Source organism: Oryzias latipes, chromosome 1, assembly GCF_053564925.1.
Source record: "Oryzias latipes strain Hd-rR chromosome 1, Olatipes_Hd-rR_3.1".
Lineage (NCBI taxonomy): Eukaryota > Metazoa > Chordata > Actinopteri > Beloniformes > Adrianichthyidae > Oryzias > Oryzias latipes.
The window spans coordinates 10,320,234-10,339,612 of NC_136237.1; the positions used below are offsets into that span (position 1 = coordinate 10,320,234).

The 19,379-nt window shown below is 44.7% G+C and overlaps 2 protein-coding genes across 2 annotated transcripts in view; one reads left to right on the top strand and one right to left on the bottom strand.

The window, feature by feature from the left end:
• LOC144986774 (guanine nucleotide-binding protein G(o) subunit alpha-like) overlaps window positions 1–17,980 on the top strand; it is a 28,029-nt gene extending 10,049 nt beyond the window's left edge. Inside the window, exons 3-9 of the mRNA XM_078934847.1 lie at window positions 1,069–1,161; window positions 1,531–1,691; window positions 3,177–3,305; window positions 9,944–10,073; window positions 12,371–12,442; window positions 16,381–16,468; window positions 17,690–17,980. Of these exons, the coding sequence (XP_078790973.1) occupies window positions 1,069–1,161; window positions 1,531–1,691; window positions 3,177–3,305; window positions 9,944–10,073; window positions 12,371–12,442; window positions 16,381–16,468; window positions 17,690–17,880 (864 nt within the window). The 3' untranslated portion in view covers window positions 17,881–17,980. The remainder of the gene's footprint in view (window positions 1–1,068; window positions 1,162–1,530; window positions 1,692–3,176; window positions 3,306–9,943; window positions 10,074–12,370; window positions 12,443–16,380; window positions 16,469–17,689) is intronic.
• Window positions 17,981–18,291: 311 nt separating this feature from the next.
• On the bottom strand, window positions 18,292–19,222 carry LOC144986788 (neuropeptide B-like). Its single transcript, XM_078934922.1, has 2 exons — window positions 18,851–19,222; window positions 18,292–18,657 (listed from the first exon to the last, which is right to left on the bottom strand). The coding sequence occupies exons 1-2, from the start codon at window positions 19,112–19,114 to the stop codon at window positions 18,529–18,531; spliced, it is 393 nt and encodes a 130-aa protein (XP_078791048.1). The 5' UTR covers window positions 19,115–19,222; the 3' UTR covers window positions 18,292–18,528.
• Between the last annotated feature and the right edge of the window lie 157 nt (window positions 19,223–19,379).

The window sequence follows — 19,379 nt, forward strand, 5'->3', positions numbered from 1 at the left end:
TTTACAGCTGTTGGTAATTAAAGAAAAAGCTGCCAGTTTGACTCAGATTTGTACATTTTTGCACATGTTTTAGTTTGTTTAGTGGGGGGGGTGTATTCAAGTCAACTTAGTCCCACAAGTTTGGCATATTTCAAGAGCGTCTAGCAAATTCCGCTCCATGTGCCGTCCCCCTTCATGCGTCATGTTCACAGGATTGAAAAAAACTTCTGAGTTTAGTTCTTTTTTGATAAACTGTAAAGTTAAACCTGGCCTTCAGCTGTCTCCATCCCCTACTTTGGGCGGCCGTGGTGCAGTGGTAGGGCGGTCAACCTTTGATCGGAAGAGTGTCCTTGGGCAAGACACTGAACCCCACCTTGCCTTGACTGTTAAGCCATTTACCATTTACTCTGTCCATCAGTCACACTCGCCCCCTTTGTGTCCTCTTGACCTCCGCTCTGGTCTTCCTCTTCTCTTTCTTGTCCCTGTAACTCCCCCTTTACTGATCTTGTCCATCTTCATGAACTTCTGTTTTTTGTGTGTGGCCTAAAGCCGTCCGTCCTTTGACAAACACAAAGCAGGAAATTTTCTTAGGCTGTGTCTGATTTCCCACCCTAACCCCTAACTACCAAAAAACTATATAGTGCGGCACTATGTAGTTTTAAAAGCAATTCAGACACCATGCTCATTACTTTTTTTTTTTTAAATGGTGAATGTGACGTCATCGATTTCACGATTTTAAAATCTAATTGATGTGAGCGTTTTGCGATGATTATGTTTGAGTCCACTTCATTTTGAAGTTAAAAGTGTTGATGGTTTATTAAAAAATAACATTTAAATATATTTTTTTGGCAAAAAATTGTTCTGACGCAATGCATTGTGGTCTACATTCGCAAATACAGTGAACACTGAAGCACACTGGTTTTTCACATAGACTTCTGGGAAATTTTCAGGGCACTCAATTTTGTAATTGTAGATTCGGACAGCACTACAAATTGGCAAACGCACTATTTAGTGCACTTTATAGTGAGGACAGAAGGAATTCGGACACAACGATAGACTTTTTTTTGTCTTGAACTTTGACCTTTGCAGCCAGCGGTTCTGGATAACCTCCTGACTTCCATGAAGTTTGTCCTCCATGGGATGGGTCTCCTCCACATCAACCTGGCTAACAGCAGGAACAAGGTAGACGTTCACGCCGTTTTCCCTTCTCTGTTCCTTTGCACTGTAACCCCCACCCGTATCCACCCCCCACCCCAAGCTTCTGTTTCACCTATATCTCCACCAGAGGGCAGCATCTTATCACTGAATCTGATTCTTATGACTTGAAAATCAGCAGGAGTTGGTGTGTGTCAGTTTGGGGTGTAATTGATTACATTTGATTAGACTTTGTTGGTGAAGTTACCACCTCTTTCCGTCTCCAACAATTCATCTGTGCAGCCTTACATTCGTCAATCTATCCACCCATTACTTTCTGCATCCTCGCATCTGTCCATCCCTTTGAGGCCTTCTTCTCCCCCGATCTTCATCTTTCTCTGTGTCTTCCTCCCGCAGGTCCACGCCCGTTGTGTGCTGGCGTGTGGGCGGTGTTTTGATGAAGAGCAGGTGCTGCTTCCGTTTGTGGGCCACGCCCTGTCCTGTCTGTGGGCGGATCAGGGGGTGCGAGCGGCGGCGGCTCAGGGATGCGAGTACGAGCTGAACGACTCTGCGCTGTAGTGAGTACTCTGCAAATGCCCGGCGCTGAGGGGAACAGGTCTCATTAGCTGCAGCAGATGCTCGGCTGATGAAGCAGCTTGGTGCCACTTTAACCTCTTAGCCTTTAAGCCTAAATTTAAACAGAAGTCCGACTTGTTTGAACTCAGCAAGGCTGAAGAAAATGGGAGATTAGATGCAGAAATGATGCTTTAAAGCTGATGGGGCGGAAGGCGGAGCAGAGAACCAGCGGGAGGCCGTCCACATCCCTTCCCTCGTTGTGAAGTTATCTCCAATGTCAGGCCCCCTGGTTTCCACTGAGATCCACAATTTATCAGCATCACCCTCTGCGCTCCATAGACACCCCCCACCCCCCTGTGAGGTCACATCCACACTTGTTGTTTGTGGTGATACCTGATTGTTCTTATCTGTACTTCCAAGCTTCAAGCAAAGCATTGTGGGAAGAATTCCGACCCAAAAGTCCTCAGACTTGATCTCAAACCAGATCACTTATCTTGTAATGAGATGCATTTTTCCCTGTCTGAGATCAACCTGGACTCAGCTTTGTTTGAGAGAATAGCGCATCAGAGTTCGACATCGAGGAGAACGCACACAACGACCTTTGATTGTGTCACAGTCACACCAGTTAGTGTCACATGCATTAAAATGAAACCGTTTTCTGGACTGCAACATGGTACTTCTCTCAGAACGTCCTCCATGAACTGATCACTCATGTTGGAAATTAAGCTAGTTGTGTGTGTGTTTTCGTTTTTGATTTTTTTATGTGCCTGTGTGTATTCGAGTGTGTATGGGTGTGTGTGTACATTTGTATTAGTTTTTGTGTGTGTTTTTGGTGTATCTTTATGTAATTGTGTGTTTTTGTTGTATAATTATGTAAAAAACTGGTATGTTTGTCTGTATATCTATGTTTGTATTTGTGTTCTGTATGTGTGTGTGTATTCTTGTACGTCCATGTATTTGTGTTTTTGTGTATTCGTGATATGTGTGTGCTTTTTTGTATACTTGTGTGTGTTTTTGTGTCTCTGTTTGTATTTGTGTTTTGTTTACTGACATGACATAAGCAGAGTATTCTTGTTTTTTCTTCATTTGATATCATCACGCGTGTTTTCTTCATTTTAGAGAAAATCTCCAATAATCTCTAAAGAATCTTCCTATTTCTCTCTGTTTTTAGTAAAAAGTGTTTTTTTGTTGTTGTCGTCAGGTTGCAATGTTTCCTAAAAACTAAAAGTAATGTCTGTGCAGAGACTCATTTAGCAGTTTATCAGTTTCCAAAAGCTTTGCCTGTGACTGAATGACTGCTGCAGCGCCCCCGGGGACTCTGCCTTATCACAGTGCACCGTAACCCCCCCCACACACACACACTGAGAAGGTTGCTGCAAACCAGCGACTAATTTTAATGTCTCTTTTGATCTCCAGTGTGACTACAGGTTGTTTGAATGATTTCCTTTCCCTGTGAAGTCTTTAACCTTCCCTCCTTTGTGTACCAGTTTCTTTGAGAACTTGAGTCGCATCACGTCTCCAGACTACGTGCCCACAGAGGCAGACGTCCTGAGAGTGCGGCTGAGGACCACTGGGGTGATCGAGACCCAGTTCAAAGTCAACCATCTCATCTTCAGGTACATCTTCATCCTGCAGCCTTGATGTGATTTATAGTTGGTGCTTAAGCCATCGCTCTGTTAGGGGGCCATCACAGAATTGGATGTTACTGTCGAGAGACATGACTCTTACATGAGTGTGACTTCTGTAAAGCAAGTTGGACGAGCAGTGGATAGATCCCGTTGTCACAATGGGGAACATGCCATGTTCCCAACAGACGATGATCTGCCGGGCCTTTACTTGAAGCCCAACTCGAGCTGTAAAACTGAGACCCAACAACTTTGGACTGGGTGGTAGGAGCATGGACTTTTGAAGAGAACTGGACAGAGCGAGTGTGATGTCACCCATGGAAAATGGCCTTATTCTGCCTCTAACGATATTAAGTCATTCAGTCGCCATTTTAATATGAATACCGCCATGTTGGAGCCAGGTATCCTCAGTAAGCAGCAATTGGTACAAGTTGTTCTGAGTCAACGTTTCTAGGGCAACCCCTCTCAGCAGTCAGGAGTGAGCTTGTTGGAAGTCTACACTCCTACCACTTGAAAGGGGTCTTGGGAGAATCTGTCAGTCAAATGTTCAACAAGGTTGACACCGGGCACTTCCTAGTTTTTTTGAGCCATCTGATTGGTTAGTTAACTTGACCACTGGACAGACTGTGTTAGCGGCAGAGAAGACGGCTTTGAGTTGGTTGTGAACTTCTGATGAGTTTCCACAGCTTCTCAGGACTACATAGCACCATGTCCGCCTTCTGCGGTCCTCCTCCCAACGCACCGCGGACAAGCTTTTTTCTTTGGACCGCCAGCTGCCTTCGCATAGCGGAGCGCGAAGCTCCCGATGATCGCTGAAGGCGGAAATGCTGCTGCGATCTGAGAAACCATCATATGAATTTGTGTTTCCAGTGGTGTCCAGAACAAAATAAAGACTGATGTAATTCCCACATATTTACAAATTTATCTGCAGCTTCGCGCAGCAAGCAGGTGAAGCAATTGGCCACGCCCTTCCTCTGTATTTACCAACCAGCAGCTACTTTGAAAAGAAGACAGAGAAGGCACTGATCATTTTTTAAAAATGTTTTTCAAATTTTAGGTGGAGCGGGCCGTCACAATTGGGGAGGCAGTCACGGCATTTGGGGGGGTCACCCCCCTCTTGCCCATGCCTATATCTGGCCGGGATAGGAAGCATACACACCTCCTTATACTGGTTTTGTGGTTGTGTTGGAGGCCAACTAGATTATCCCTCTGAATTTGGATCGCATTGAACTCACGAAACTGGACTTCTGAACATTTAAAGGGATATGGACACCAGAATCGTCTTTTCCATAAACTTTTCACTGATATCTTGTTAGTTTACATTGTAAATATATCTTCACTTTATGCATCTCAATTCATTGTCATTTTTCAATGAGCACAAGACTTCCTCTATAGTTCTGGCCCTGGCCTGCTTTATGTTACCCATACTGTGTTACTCACTGCTCTCCACCGCTGTGCCCAAGTCCAGCTTCCACCTCGTCCTGTGCTCTTCATCACGCTCTTATCTCTGACTGCAGCCGAAAAGTGAGAGTTTGATGGACAGTTTGATTTAATATATCAATACTTCTACTGGTCATTAGCTCACTGCACACACATGCACACACATGCAAGCCCTGCTGATAAGAGCAAGATGCTCGGTATTATCAGTAGACGTCAGACTCCTGCATTGATCTGTGATCGATGATGCGAGGCCTCAATCATCATCATCAAACCTCATCTTGGAATGACTGAACTCTCCCTGAAGCACGATTGGGTGGGTTTGACCTTTGAACTCTTCCAAAATATAATAATCATGAAAATATTCTAGATTCTTCTTGAGATACTTTTTAGGAATAGAAAAGTATTTCATGTCCAGATATTACAAAGTAACCAGTGAATATACCAAGATAAAAAATAAATGAAAAAGAATAACCATCTCATTAGAAACCAGGCAGATACTTGAAATAACACTCCAACCCCTCAGTTCACCTCAAAGAAACAAACAGAAAAACAACTTCAATGAAGGAGACTCTCCTTGGCGGATTCAGCCCGGCTCTCAATGCCGATCTCCTTCAGAAGATATGAGGGAACAGAACAAATAAAGGTGAAGGCAAATTTAATACACTAAGGCATCTGTTAGCAAGAAGCACGCCATCTCAACAAAAAATAAGAACTGAGAATGCAACAAACATCTAGACATCGCTCTTTTACCAACAACTTTATTCAGGAGCCAACGTCAGAAACAAGCATCAATAAAAGGAAAGATGAATAAAGTTAGCAAAGCTATACAGCTAGCAGTCCCCAAACTGCATTATAAACGTCAACACCAGTCCTACTCACCTGACACCCCATTGAGTATTCTTTCTGTTTCCAAAAGAATTCACTACAGCCAGCAGAAAATTAATATCCGAATTTAATATCAAGCTCCCCAAGCGGAGCAAACTGACTAAAACCTGACAGACAACAGGGGGGAAGCAAAGTGACCACATCAGAGCTTAGCTGGTGTCTCTAACTTGTCCTTAGGTGTGCATGAGTCTGTGGCTCTGCCACAGACTGTCGACCTGTGGTGTGGTGTACCCCACTTTCTCCCAGCAATAGCTGGGTGGGGTCCCATTCATCTAGTTCTAACGATGGATGAACATGTGGACGGAGGGAAAAGGACCACACAAACAATTACACAGTAAGGTCCTGTGGACTTCACTAAAATGCCGATAAATGGGGTCCATGAACGAAGAGAAGCTGAAGACAATGTTGTCATGAGTGACGCTACAGGGGTGTGGCTTTGTGCAGACGTTTCAATGTAAGTTTAAGTGCGGTAAGGTGAGTATGAAGATGATACCTCAAAGATCTAGTAGTGTAGACCTCCTAAAGGTGAGATGATGAAGGAGGTTCAGGCAGTACTCAGAAACAGAGATGTCTGACAGGTGCAGCTAGGAAGGGGGGGGGGCTCTGGTTTAATCCAGTGCAAAACATCTACCGCTGATTCATTTTCACATTTATTCTGTTTTTGCACAGTAACGTGGGTCCTTTTCATCAGATTAGTCATAATAAGTGAGGAACCTGCTTCTCATTCTGACACCGGCTTCAGAGAGCAGCTTCTCACAGATGAGTGTTTGCGGCCTGCACTTTCTGAAGGTTGTGTGTCGCTGTTATTGCGTGTTATTGTGCATATCTGTCAAACTCTTGTGGTAAATCAGATTATTGCTTCTTCACTTAGTTGTCCCTCCGTTCCAGCCCGTCCTTCATTATCCTCGCTTCTCCCGTCTGCAGGACCATAAAGTTCCTTCTCTCTGTTTAGCATATAAACACAAAATCCACATCAAATAAACGCGTCGGTGTGCTGACATCCTCATGGCGTCCTGCGTCTCAGACTTGTGACGCGTCTGTCACCATTCGCTACGTTTGATTCTCCTCAGGGAGAAGTTTGAAGGTTCATCGGCTGTCCCGCTTAGATAAAGGCCGCTTGCGCCCCCCCAATCCCAGTTTTTCCATTTTGTTCCTTTATCCTGTCAAACTTAGATGACATCACCTTGAAGAGATGGAGGATGTGTTTCTGAGCTGGGGGGCGTGTGGGGGGGGGTCTCAGGTGTTGCCACTGAATGGATCGCTCAACCCCCCCTCCCCCCTCATCTTCTGCTCTTTTGAAGAAATAGATGATAGCATCCAGAAAACTGACATGCGTCACTCTGAGCGCATGCTCAGAAGATCCGGCCCCCCTGGGCTTGATGAGGGGCTTAACATAAATTAATGTCATTAAATGGGTGGGTGTCAGGAGGAGGCAGATGGATCTGGAAGTTTGTTGAAGAACAAATGTTTGCTGGCAGTAATGAGCTGCTTCAGCAGTGACTGCAGCATCATGGAGCTGGCCCGCTTCCACCGGTCGTGCTCCTCACTCGTGGGCGCTCGTGTCGTTCTTGGTCTTTGCTGACGGGAAACTTTGGCTTCGCTCTTTAGTCTGTCCGCCCTTTCATGTGAGCCGATGATCCCTGAAGCCTCTGGATGATTGTTCTGTCATCTATGAAGGAAAACTCCACATTCAGCTCCGATATGAAGACGGACGGGTTCACAGAAACACATCTGGAATCCTGGAAAATTTTGAGTGTGTCTTCTTAATTTGATAAATGAAAACTAAAAATCCCTCAAATCACACAAGTCAAGATTTATTCCCAACAGAGCAGAGATGAACAGAACAATTTACTCTTTTCTCCATTAACCCTTGTGCTATCTGAGATGACCCCACACTTACATTGACGTGTTCTCCCTACCATGACAAAGGTGGATAAAGGTGGAAAGATTTCATGTAATCCATGGACACCAGTGAAGATCCCAAATTATTGAAGAAAAAAGGTTCAGAGCACTGTCTAGTGGGTCCAGATGACCCAACTCCCAATGTTAAAGTGCCTAGGATAGCACAAGGGTTACACAAGCTTGTTACAAATGTGAAGCTACTGCAGGACCCAGTAGTAACAGTAGGGCAGAGTGGTCACCATGGTGGGGTTGAGGACAGCTCTGAATACTGGATCTGTTTGACATACGTGCTGAAAGTTCAGTTTTCCTTTGGATGTTTCATCTGGAGGTGTTCACAGCTTTGTGGAACTTCGGAGGGTCTGAAGCAGACGTGTCCTGGTAACGGCTTCAGTCTCACTTCTGAAGATGCCAATCCTGGAGGATTGTCTTGTTAGCGTGAATGTCTTATTTGCTGTCGGCTGAAGAGTTTCAGCTGATCAGTTTTGATAAACCCTGGACCCCCACCTTCCATCCTGATGTTTGATAAAGCTGCTGCCTAACAGACCTCCCCTGTTTTCATTTCCTCCTCTGCCTTTTCCCTCCCGTCCTCTCAACAGAGGAGCTCATGGATGGTCGGGGGTGGTGGTGGGGGGTGTCATATGTGTCCCGCTGTGTTTGGGATCCATCTTCCTGGAGGACGTTGACCTTTCTGGGTTGAAATTGAAAAGGCGGACTCCAGTTCAGTGGGCTGGTAGAGGTGGTGTGTTTTGGAAACGCCTGACCTTACATGAAGCTCATCCAATCTTCTGCTGGTGATTCAAGTGTGCAGGAAACTCTGCTGCAAAGGACACGTCCGTCACAATCAGGGTCTTCAGGTGCGCACGCCGTCCGGACCAACAGCAGCTCTGATTCCTGTGATGAAGAGGCCGCGTGTTTCTGCGCTGTTGGGAGCATCTGAATGTCTGCCAGTTTTCTGATGAAGTGTTAGTGCTTGAGGTCACTGACAGCTGAGCTCCCTCTCACAGTGAGCACCCCACCACCACCACCACCACGTCTGCAGCTCAACCTCAGCGGCTCTGTTTGCTCTTGCAGAATTTAGACTATTTATCTGCACAAATGCAGCTCTTCTCCATTAATGCTCTACAAACAGAGGGTGTAACAATTAATCGATGAACCGAATTTGATCCCTACAATCCAACTAGATCGATCTGTTTGAGGCAAGTTGGTAATCGAATCAACCTAAACCATTATAACATCCTCTGAAAGGGAAATAAAACAATTATAACCAATAATAGAAAATACCTTTTGGGTTTTATTACAATGTAAAAAAACGATAATGTGCATCAGAGCGGACTACACACACGTGATGCAGCAAAAGATGATCAAGCCATGATTCCAGTCCACTTTGTGAAAAGTAGAATGTTCTAATAAGAGCAAGAAATACAAGGAACCTGGAAAGCTTCACCTGCACTGTTCAGTACCCAGGTATTTATCTCTGAGTCACACTGGTTGAATCGATTTCAAGTCAGTGAATCGGATCCAATCGGATCGGAAATGAACCAATATCGACTATGAATGTGTCGGCAACCACAAATTATGATAGGACTCAAATCATTTTTATAAGTGAATTGTTCCACCCACTTCTACAAACCATTATTCAAACTTCAATTTGTTTGATAGATTTTATTTAGCTCCCAATCAAACAGAGTCGTGAACCCCAGAGAGCTTGATCAGGAAGGAGCTGATGAGACCTTCAGGTTTGAAGGTGAATGTGAACAACTGAGGAACCTTCCCATCAAATCTGAACCAACAAAAACACGTTACAATATAAAGGTGTTAAAAAGTCTGCTAACTAAACAAGTTAATTCATAAAATAAAACTTTAAAATATCAAAGGAGATGAACAGAAACGGATTTTAAATTTCAAATAAAATATTTTATTTAACCTCTTCATGCCTGAAAGTATTTCCAATTATAGTAAAAAATATTCTTTTTTTTTCATTCAAGGTGATGCTAAAGGAAGTGGAATCCTCGATTTAACGCGATATAACAACATACGGCATGAAGGGGTTAAAGTGGTGTCAGAGCTGCAAACATCACACCCATTTTCCAAAAAACATCTCTGCTGCCTCTGTAATCTGATTACTTTTCAAGGAAAAGTCACATCCTCTTCCTGCCTCAGCATTGCCCGACTGCCCTCCCTCTCACAAACGTGCCATATTTGCCCTGACCCCCCATCACTGTTGTCCATCTGCTGTGTGTGTGTGTGTGGGGGGGGGTCACAGCAGAGTAAGGGGAACTTCTGCCTGAACCTTCTAGCGCAGAGATGATTTGCAGAATAGCAGCTGAAGGAGAAACTTGAATCATGTCTTTCTTTTCATCAGTCTTCCTCTGCCCCCCACCCCCCACCCCTCATGTTTTCAGGATGTACGATGTGGGGGGGCAGAGAACCGAGCGCCGGAAGTGGATGGGCTGTTTCGAGGACGTCAGAGTGGTGCTGTTTGTGGTGTCTCTTAGTGGATATGACATGACGCTGCTGGAAGACCCCCACACGGTAGGAGAACTCCCAGAATCCCTTGGGCTCCTGCTGATGCTGGGCCCCTTTCAGCTTAGTGCCGGAGCAGTGATCAGTTTAGATGTCAGGAGACCTGCCATCAGAGCAGCTGCCAAAGCCTTTTGGATCAGATGAGCGTCTTGACTGCAGGTGAAGGAGTGCAGTGTCTGCATGCAGCAGCCGCAGGCGTCAGTGGATGCAGACACATCTGCAGCAGATGAGGGGAACACTCCCGGGAACACGCCTGGTTTTCATGTGTGTTGTTGAATCACCTGAAGGTCCAACAGACGTCTGATGTTTCAAATTACAGCAACCAACCAAGGGTTGGAACATAAATAAATAAAGAAATGTTTATTTCCAACAGAAGACAGATTTCACACATTTGTAACCCTTGTACTTTAACATTGGGAGTGGGGTCATCTAGATCACAGCTGGACTGAGGAATCAAAAACAAAGAAGAAACTTTCACCTGGTGCCTGGTCTGTGACATGATCAACCCCAAAGTGAAAGGATTTCAGAGGAACTTGAAGAATCTCTGAGTGTCAGGAGTAAAGAAGACCTTTGAAAGATGATCCTCATCCCTCAGCCTGCATTACTCATGGATATGACCATGGCCTTGGCTGCCGGACAAGCTGGCCCAATCTGAGTCCAGATGTTTCTCCTACAGAGAACACCAGGAACTTCGTAAAGGAAGAAGATGTCAAAGACGACGACAAGCCTAGATCAGACGGGAAAGGAACCAAATCAACACCAAACCTCCAGAGACTCAGAACTTCCCTGTCCAGACATCTTTAGACAGAGAAGAAGGACCTTTGTAACCATGGCAACCATGGTGACCATGCTCCTGTCCAACTGTTCTCGGACCAGCAGCCGCTTTGCCTTTAAAATGAGCTGACTTATTGGATACAAGAGTCAGAGGTTCTGTTGTTCTCTGCTCTGTTAGGAATAAAACATTTTGTTCTCCCTCTGACTTCAGAATTAGGACTGAGAGGCAGCTTGTGCTCCTCACAGATTCAACTCCAGGCAGGCCAATAAACTTGTCGGATGATCTCAGCTTTGGAGCAACCACAGTAACTTCAGCAGCAGGTCCAGGGCCGTAGAGTCCGACCTATTTTACTTTCGCTGCGTCAAATCCCAGGCTCCATTTGTACAAGTTATTAAAACAAACAAAAGACTAAAACAATTAAAATGTTCAGGCCTGATCCGTACAAACAACCATTAAGAACATGCTTTTACTGTAGTATTGCTGTGGACAGAAATCTGGCCTCATAGTTGAGATGTACCTATAATGAAAATTACAGGCCTCACTCATCTTTTTAACACGTTTTTTTTTTTGCACGATTGATGGCTGACTAAAAACTTTTTTGCCCAACTGTATATGTAACGAGGGAACATAAAGATATTCAGAACAAACCCATTTTTTCCCTTCCAATTACTTTTCTTTTCTTTTTCCAAAAACAGAAACAGGTTCAGGTGAGAAAGACGGACAGATTTTAATAATCTATCAACAGTGCAGGAATATTCCATTTTGTGACGTTTCTGTTGTTCACCTCAAAGAATCTGAAAAAGGAGAAGAGAACCAAGCAGCTGAGAAGTTTAAGGGTTTGCAGAATGGACGTTAGGATGGAACAAATGCTGGATTTTCCCTGTTTTTGCTGCAATAAAAATTTTACAACAGTGTGTTTAAAGTAAATTTAAGTGCAGAGAACGAGTGAAGAAAATAGGAAACGAGAAAAATGACAGATGGAGACTTTAAAAAATAAGAAAAATCATTGTGAGGCTGATGATTAAACCAAAATCCAACTTTCTGATCATGATTCAGTGAACTAAATGGAAGCTTTTGGGGGCTGGGGCTGCCATAATATACGTTTGCTGTAAAGACTGAGGGAAGATGATGGCTGACAGTGCATTTGGAGCTGAAACAGTGAAAAAGATCAAAGCATCAAGAAAACAGGTTTCAGGCTGCTGTGTATGTGACAAATTCCCTTTCAGCAGCTGCAAATGGACAGAAGAACAAAAACTGCTGGTAAATGCAGTGTGGTTGGAAATGTGAGGCCACTCAAAGGAAGAAGTTAGTCCAGAGTTCCGATCAAGGGTTCTCCTCAAATCAGGGTAGAGTTTTATCTGTATAGCTAAAGATGATTCAGGAAACGGAGATATCTGCTGAGACCTGGATTTGAATTAAGATGACAATTCAGACATAAATTCACGCAGGAGCTGGTTTCCACTGGAGAACTTCACCCTCAGATGATGAACCGTTCAGCAGCTGATTCCTGCTCTCTGTCTTCTCCCTGCAGAATCGTCTTCAGGAGAGCATGAATCTCTTTTCCTCCATCTGCAATAGCCTGTTCTTCTGCAGCACATCAATGGTGAGGAGCTCTTCAGCATCGCCCAGACACCTGCTGCTGGCGGTCAACGCTTCCCCTGATTTCACTCGACATGTTTTAATCGTGCTTCTATGGAGGAGTTTGTTTGCCGGGTGTTGGTCTTCTGCTCCCTCATTTGTCCCATTTGGTGTGCACAAACGCTGTTTTCTCTATCCGTGTAGCTGCTTTCCTGTTAGAGAAACAGCTAAAGTTCTTGCTCTTCTAGCTCAAAGTCTGATCTTCAGGGCCCTCCTGCCCTGCCTGCACATGTGGACTGGTGTTGGTCCATTTCTGCTAATCAAAGAAAACCTCTCTAAGTGCACAGAAGGAGGTTGAAACCCAAACTGACGGAACGCCAGACTTTGGTTTGGATTTGATTTGTGACAGAATCATGGAAACAAAATATGAAGATTCCTCTCATTTCATATTTTGTGAAGCAACCTGTGAGTGGCTCAGAAGATTTCTGCAGCTATCAGAGAGACTTCTGCTCTTCTCCTGACAAACAAACGTCTCCACTCCAATGGAGCTGCATCACTGTATGAATGCATTTAACCCTTGTGCTATCCTAGGCACTTTAACGTTGGGAGTTGGGTCATCTAGACCCACTAGACAGTGCTCTGAACCTTTTTTCTTCAATGATTTGTGATCTTCACTGGTGTCCATGGATTACATGAAATCTTTCCACCTTTATCCACCTTTGTCATGGTAGGGAGAACACGTCAATGTAAGGGTGGGGTCATCTAAGATAGAACAAGGGTTACGGTTGCATGAAATGCACCGTTCTAGACAGTTCTGATGAGAAACTACAGCATCTTGGTCATGTGGGTGCAGTTTCTATGGGGTCTGTATTCCCCGGAAAAAAAGTACAGGTCAGTTTTAGTTTGTGGCCCCTTTGGAGAAAATAGGAGCATCCAAATGCAAGAGAACAGAGGAGGAATAATTAATTCAAACACAAAAATGACCAAACAGTAGAAATCTCAGGGGAGAAAAGCTTGTTTGCAGAAAGTGGGTGTGATTTAAAGTCACTCCTATCTGACAATAGAGGAGGTGAAAATGACTGTTTCATGAGGTTTTTCGCTAAAACCTCCACTTCAGTGAAATGTTAGACTTTCAGTCTTTATCTTGTGTTAGATCAGCTATAAACATTAGTTATGCTTGTGTGAATGACGGAGTGCCTCTGAGCAGGGCTCTGACCATCAACCCATCAGCCACAGCAATGAAACCACTGACAAGTGAAATGAATAACATTGATTCTCTGCTTCCTGTTGAAGCTGTTAGGAGCTAATGAGGATGGGACGGTCAGGTCTTGATTTAATGATCTAAAATAAGGAAAGGAAAGGAAAACATCTGAGACACAAAATGTGGACCTGCCTTGTTCTGACCAGGTCTAATGGATGGATAAAAGCTGAACCTGTGCACATTAGAACACAGAGATGAAGACTTGGACCTGAGACTGACTTGAGTCATCATCACTGGGAGAGACTTGAGCTTTAGGACTTGTGAATAATGTTTGGGTTTACGGTCAGATCTAACGTCCCTGTTGTCTTTTTGGGGCACACAAACACCAAACAGTTGTTTTTGTGGGTATTAGAAAAACCCACAATCCATCATTTGTGACTATAAAACACGTGTGTTATAGCAACTGAACTCAAGACTTGACCTGGAATTTGACTTAAGTTTGCAAAAGGGGACTCAGAATCAGAAAAGACTCCCCTTTGCCCCATGAACCTGAGCTCTGAGGCAGTGTGTGTAACCCTTGTGCTATCCTAGGCACTTTACCATTGGGAGTTGGGTCATCTAGACCCACTAGACAATGCTCTGAACCATTTTTCTTCAATGATTTGTGATCTTCACTGGTGTCCATGGATTACATGAAATCTTTCCACCTTTATCCACCTTTGTCATGGTAGGGAGAACACGTCAATGTGAGGGTAGGGTCATAGGATAGCACAAGGGTTAAATGATTCCAAACTTTTATGTTTTAAAACAACTACACAGCAACACAACAGAACCAATGCCATTTCATTAGTATACCATCAAATATTTGAAAATCCAAAGCAGATTTGTTGTTTCTGTCTTCCGTTAAGACCAGAGATGCCGTTTGGATCCAGGTTTGATCCCTCGTGCACTTTCACTGAACCCCACCCTCTTAACATTTTTGACCAATCAAGTGGTAGCGGCTGCATTGAAGACAGTTTGGTGATGGTGGTGTCCATAAACCTGTGAGAACTGTTTCATACTGAAACAAAACTGACTTTAGTTCCATCTTGCCAACATCTTGCGTCTCGTTGAGTTTAAACCAACAGCAGAAATGCAACTCAGCCGCAATAGCGGGAATGTAACTCGGCTGCAGAAGTCAAACAGACTTGCAAAAGTGCAGCAGACCGTAGACATGCAGTCCAACAGCAGAAATGCAGCCTGACTGCAGAAATGCAACTGAGCTGACTGAGAAAAGAAAAAAAAAGAAAGATGTAGAGGCCGATCAGACTCACAAATCTTTAAATCTCCAGCAGTTAATCTTTCATATTTCTGTGGCTTCTGTTTAAATCCTGAGCTTGACGTATCCAGCCAGGAGCAGACCGTGTCTTTTGGTAACTTAAGAGTCAAAAAGGTCAAAGAAACTTGGAGGATCTGGTTTTCATGCATGTAGCTTTTAAGGATAAACTCTTTTCTGGTCATTCCCGGAGTGACCTGGAGCTGCCTGGTCAATGCTGTTTCCACACTAATCTCACGGTTCGAGTCTTCTGTCGCTCTACATTAAACAGAGTCGTGTAATCAGGTTGGGCTGGGCATTTCCCCCTCTCCCAGTTTTTCCGTTCCTGTTTCCGGTAAATGATGGCATTAAAACAGTCGTGTAATGAGCTTCTGTAAGTGGGTTGCTTCTGCGTGCTGATGGACATGCGCTCGGCGCTGAACTCTGCCGTGTTCCTGCAGACCCTGAACATTGCTCTTATTCAATCTGCTGAAGCTGTGAAGGCCGAAATCCCCGATCACACCAGTCACCTGACTTTGCTGTCACACACACTGACTGCAGAAAGTTTCAGTTTGTTTTAAAATCAGGAAAAACTTCAAGCTTCATTAAAGCGAAATGAGTAATTGAAAGCCAGTGAGTGGCGTGTTTACGTGGCCGGGTGTGTGCGGACCTGCGTGTTCACATGGATAACAGGCTCATTAAACAAATGTGTTTCATGATAGCTTTTTTTTATGTGGGAGGGAGATTTGTAACCTCCACCTCAATTAACTCTCAGCTGAGGCTGGCCAGTGATAATTACACACCGAGGTGCTGCTCTGCATCCGCCTCATAACCCGTTATTATCCGTGTGCGTTTGGTCTGCGATCAGAGAAGGGAGCGACTGATGTCTTTAATTAGTCAGTTCAAACTGCAAAAACACACAGGTCTGAGGGAGCACATCCAGATGGACGCGCTCCATGGCTGCAGACTGACCATCATCCTCTATTATATAGATGAACCCTTGTGCTATCCTAGGCACTTTCACATTGGGAGTGGGGTCATCTGGACCCGACATGACAATGCCCTGAACCTTTTTTCTTCAATGATTTGTGATCTTCACTGGTGTCCATGGATTACATGAAATCCTCTTCACATTTATCCACCTTTGTCATGGTAGGGAGAACACGTCAATGGTCATCTTGACCCCATAGGATAGCACAAGGGTTAAGGCAGTCGAGATTGTTATTATTTGCTTTAATATGTACATTTCTGAGGAAAGAATCTACCAGATTGTTGGTAGTAAACAGATGAGCCAAACAACCATCCTGCCCTCTGCTGTAACCACCAGAACTCGACAGAGTACAGCTTCTGATGTCCTGTCAGGGATTAATAGAGATTTTTGAATGAACTAAATGAGCCTGTTTGCCATCTTCCTGCCCGCCTCAGAGCCTCTCAGCTCCCTGCTGATGCTTCCATGTTTGTGTTACAGGTTTTATTCATGAACAAGATCGACCTTTTTCAGGACAAGATTTTACACTCGGGACGGCATCTGCGCTTCTATTGGCCACAGTTTAAAGGTAAGATAAGGATTCAAGTCATCATAGATCCCCCACCCCACCACCCACCCCTTCATAAATGTGAAGGAAACTAAATGTTGCAGTTCCCTAAATGTCCACTGGGAGATGGATTCAGAAAGAATAGCTTTCTCATTTGTTCCCCATGGTAAAGAGTCCAACTGTAAAGAAAAATGTTTAGTATTTAAATAAAGCTTTTTTTCTGCATAATCGGGGGAGAGGGTTGTTTGGCAGTTGGACCTGTAAGGGGACAGATCTGTAAAAATTGTCTTTTTAGTGTTTTTTTTAACATGTTTTTGTGGCATTTTTCTAATGATGGAAACTAAGGAAATTCAGCTCATTGTATGTATATCTTTAGTCAAATATGGTGTTTGAAAAATATTTTTTTGTGATGTCGAAAATACACTAGTTACAGTGGGGGACGGGGTTACTTCACGCCAACAGAGGGAATTTCGGATCAACTCCTGCTGTTCTGCAGAAACTATGTCCTAGGTCTTTTTTTAATTTTGTCCAAAAAGGACATAATCATAATTAAAAGACCGCTGATAACCTTTGAAAATACATCAGAGTATGACTCCACTCCTGGCAAACGCTTTTTAGAAAAGGAGATTGGTGACAAAGTACAAACATGCTTGACTTAGACAAAGAGCTTGACTTCATGCTGGAGGGGCCCCTGCTGTGGCTGCAGTTCCACACATTCTTCTAAGAGGGTTTTTTTATATTCTTTCAATGATTTGGTGATGATGGCTTTGTTTTTACTTTAAAATACAACTTTTTTTTATTTATTTTTTTGTGGTCCTCTTGTAAAAACTCTTCAATTCAGCTGGGGTGGTGGTGGGGGGGTACTTTAGTTTGGGTCCTTGAGATCTGCCCCCTGGGAATGCCTTGAGAGCCACATTTTCAGCATTTAGGTAACATTGCATTGTCCCGTTGTCCGTCTATATCAGAATGGAAACGTGTGGATTTTACAGATGAAGAAAAGATGAATGCAGCTTCAGAACTGTAAGGTTCTGTTCTGTGGGTCTGCTGGTTCTGACGGATGATCCAGCTGTCTGTCTGTGGCAGAGGCTTTGTGTTTCCGTCAGAACTGTGTTGTGGGTTAGAACTTCATCTAAAAATAAATAAAGATGGGAGGTTCATGACAGACCCTGCAGGGTTTGAGTCTGACCAACATGACGAGGACTCCTAAAACCTGATGCACGCCCCCACCTCACCTTCTTCCAGGTGCAGACCGGGATGTGGATTCTGCCGCTCGCTTCATCACTGCCAGATTTCTCTCTCTCAACAAAACCCCCAGCAGGCTCATCTACCACCACTTTACAACGGCAACGGATACTTCCAGCATCCAGGTGGTTTTTCAGGTGGTCATGGACACGATCATCAAGGAGAACCTGCAGGCCATGTCCCTGCTGTAGCCTTCAGAGGAAATCAGTCTGAGTTTTCTCAGAGTTCAGGTGTTTTGGGTGGTAAAGCTGCTGTTTGTGGTCTTTGAACAATAAAACTTGTGTTTTGGAAGCAGGAAACCTCTTTTTGACGTTTGTATAGTTTTCGCTGCACAGCAGCAGAGCTCCGGAGGATTCATCCATGCATACCGACGTTTTCCACTCATCCATCACTGCGGCTGAGCGTCACAGCTGCTAATGAGCCGCAGCTCAAGGTTTGAACCTGCAGCTGCTTCTTATGATAATAAAAATCAGATTAGTTTGATCTGAAAGTTAGTCATGTTTTGTGTTTTTGATGTTCAAACTACAAAAGAAAAAACATTCACGTTTTTATTTTAACTCATCTATGAAAAGATTTAGTAACAAAATCAGAGACACAGCAGCTTCTCAGTCTTTCTTCATTTTAATAGGTAAAATAAAAGCAGTGTTTTTGGGGAAATTCGCCCTACAGTCAACATGGCTTCAGATAATTCTGTCAAACTAAAGCAAAAATGTTTCAATAACAACATTCTCATCCACCCGCGCGCTCTCCTGCATCCTCCCAGATTTTCTTACAGTCTCCCCCCCTCTCAATAGAAGCGTTTGCAGGTGGAGGATTGGGGCTGCGCGCGCGTGCTCCGCTCACGCGGACAGGCAGTCCAAGGAGTCCAGGGTGAGGAAGACATCCGCCTTGCACTGGAAGGTTCCGGTCCCGTCCCGCAGCAGCTCGCATGTCTTCAGGTTGGGGGAGACGTCCTTCACGCAGATGGCCTGGGGGGGGGGGGAGGCAAAGTTTTTAAAAATTCCCTTTTCAAACACTTGTGGAAATATGATCTGCACAAACGGCCAAAACTTAAGTTTCGACCGTTTCTCCGCTGCTCTGTGCGCCTTTACGCACGCGCGGTTTCACAGCCTGCTCTGCAGCTCTGCGTTCGGATGTCGCCGCGCGCTCAGCTGGACTCACCATGTCTTTGAGCGCAGAGATCTGCCTGCTGGCGTCGTGGGTCACGCTGTTCTCGGCCGCCTCTTTACTGTCCGCCAGGACCTCCTCGGACTCGGCTCTCCGGACGTACGGTGACCTCCTGATGCCGGACAGCAAACCGGACGCGCGCCCCACCGGGTAGAAAATGGGTCCGGTGGACTGCTTGTACCAGGCTTCAGCTGAGTGGCAGGAAACGAGCAGAGACACTCCGACGCAGACCACAGCGAACCTGACCGACCTGTCCATGTTTGGGATAGAGCTGGCACCTTTGACGCGGAGGAACACGGCGCTGCTTGTCTGCGGGGTTTTGGATGAACTCGGAAAACTTTCTGCGCTTTAAATACTGTGCTAGGAGCGCGCGTGCGTGACCTGGGACACGCGTCAAATCACAGCGGAGGTGGGCGGATGATGGCCCTCTTAATCTAAATTGATCCGTTCTTGATGCTGGAGTCGGGGGGGGGGGGGGGGGGGGGGCTCTGCCCCTCTCTGACGCTGAAGGTAAAAATGGATT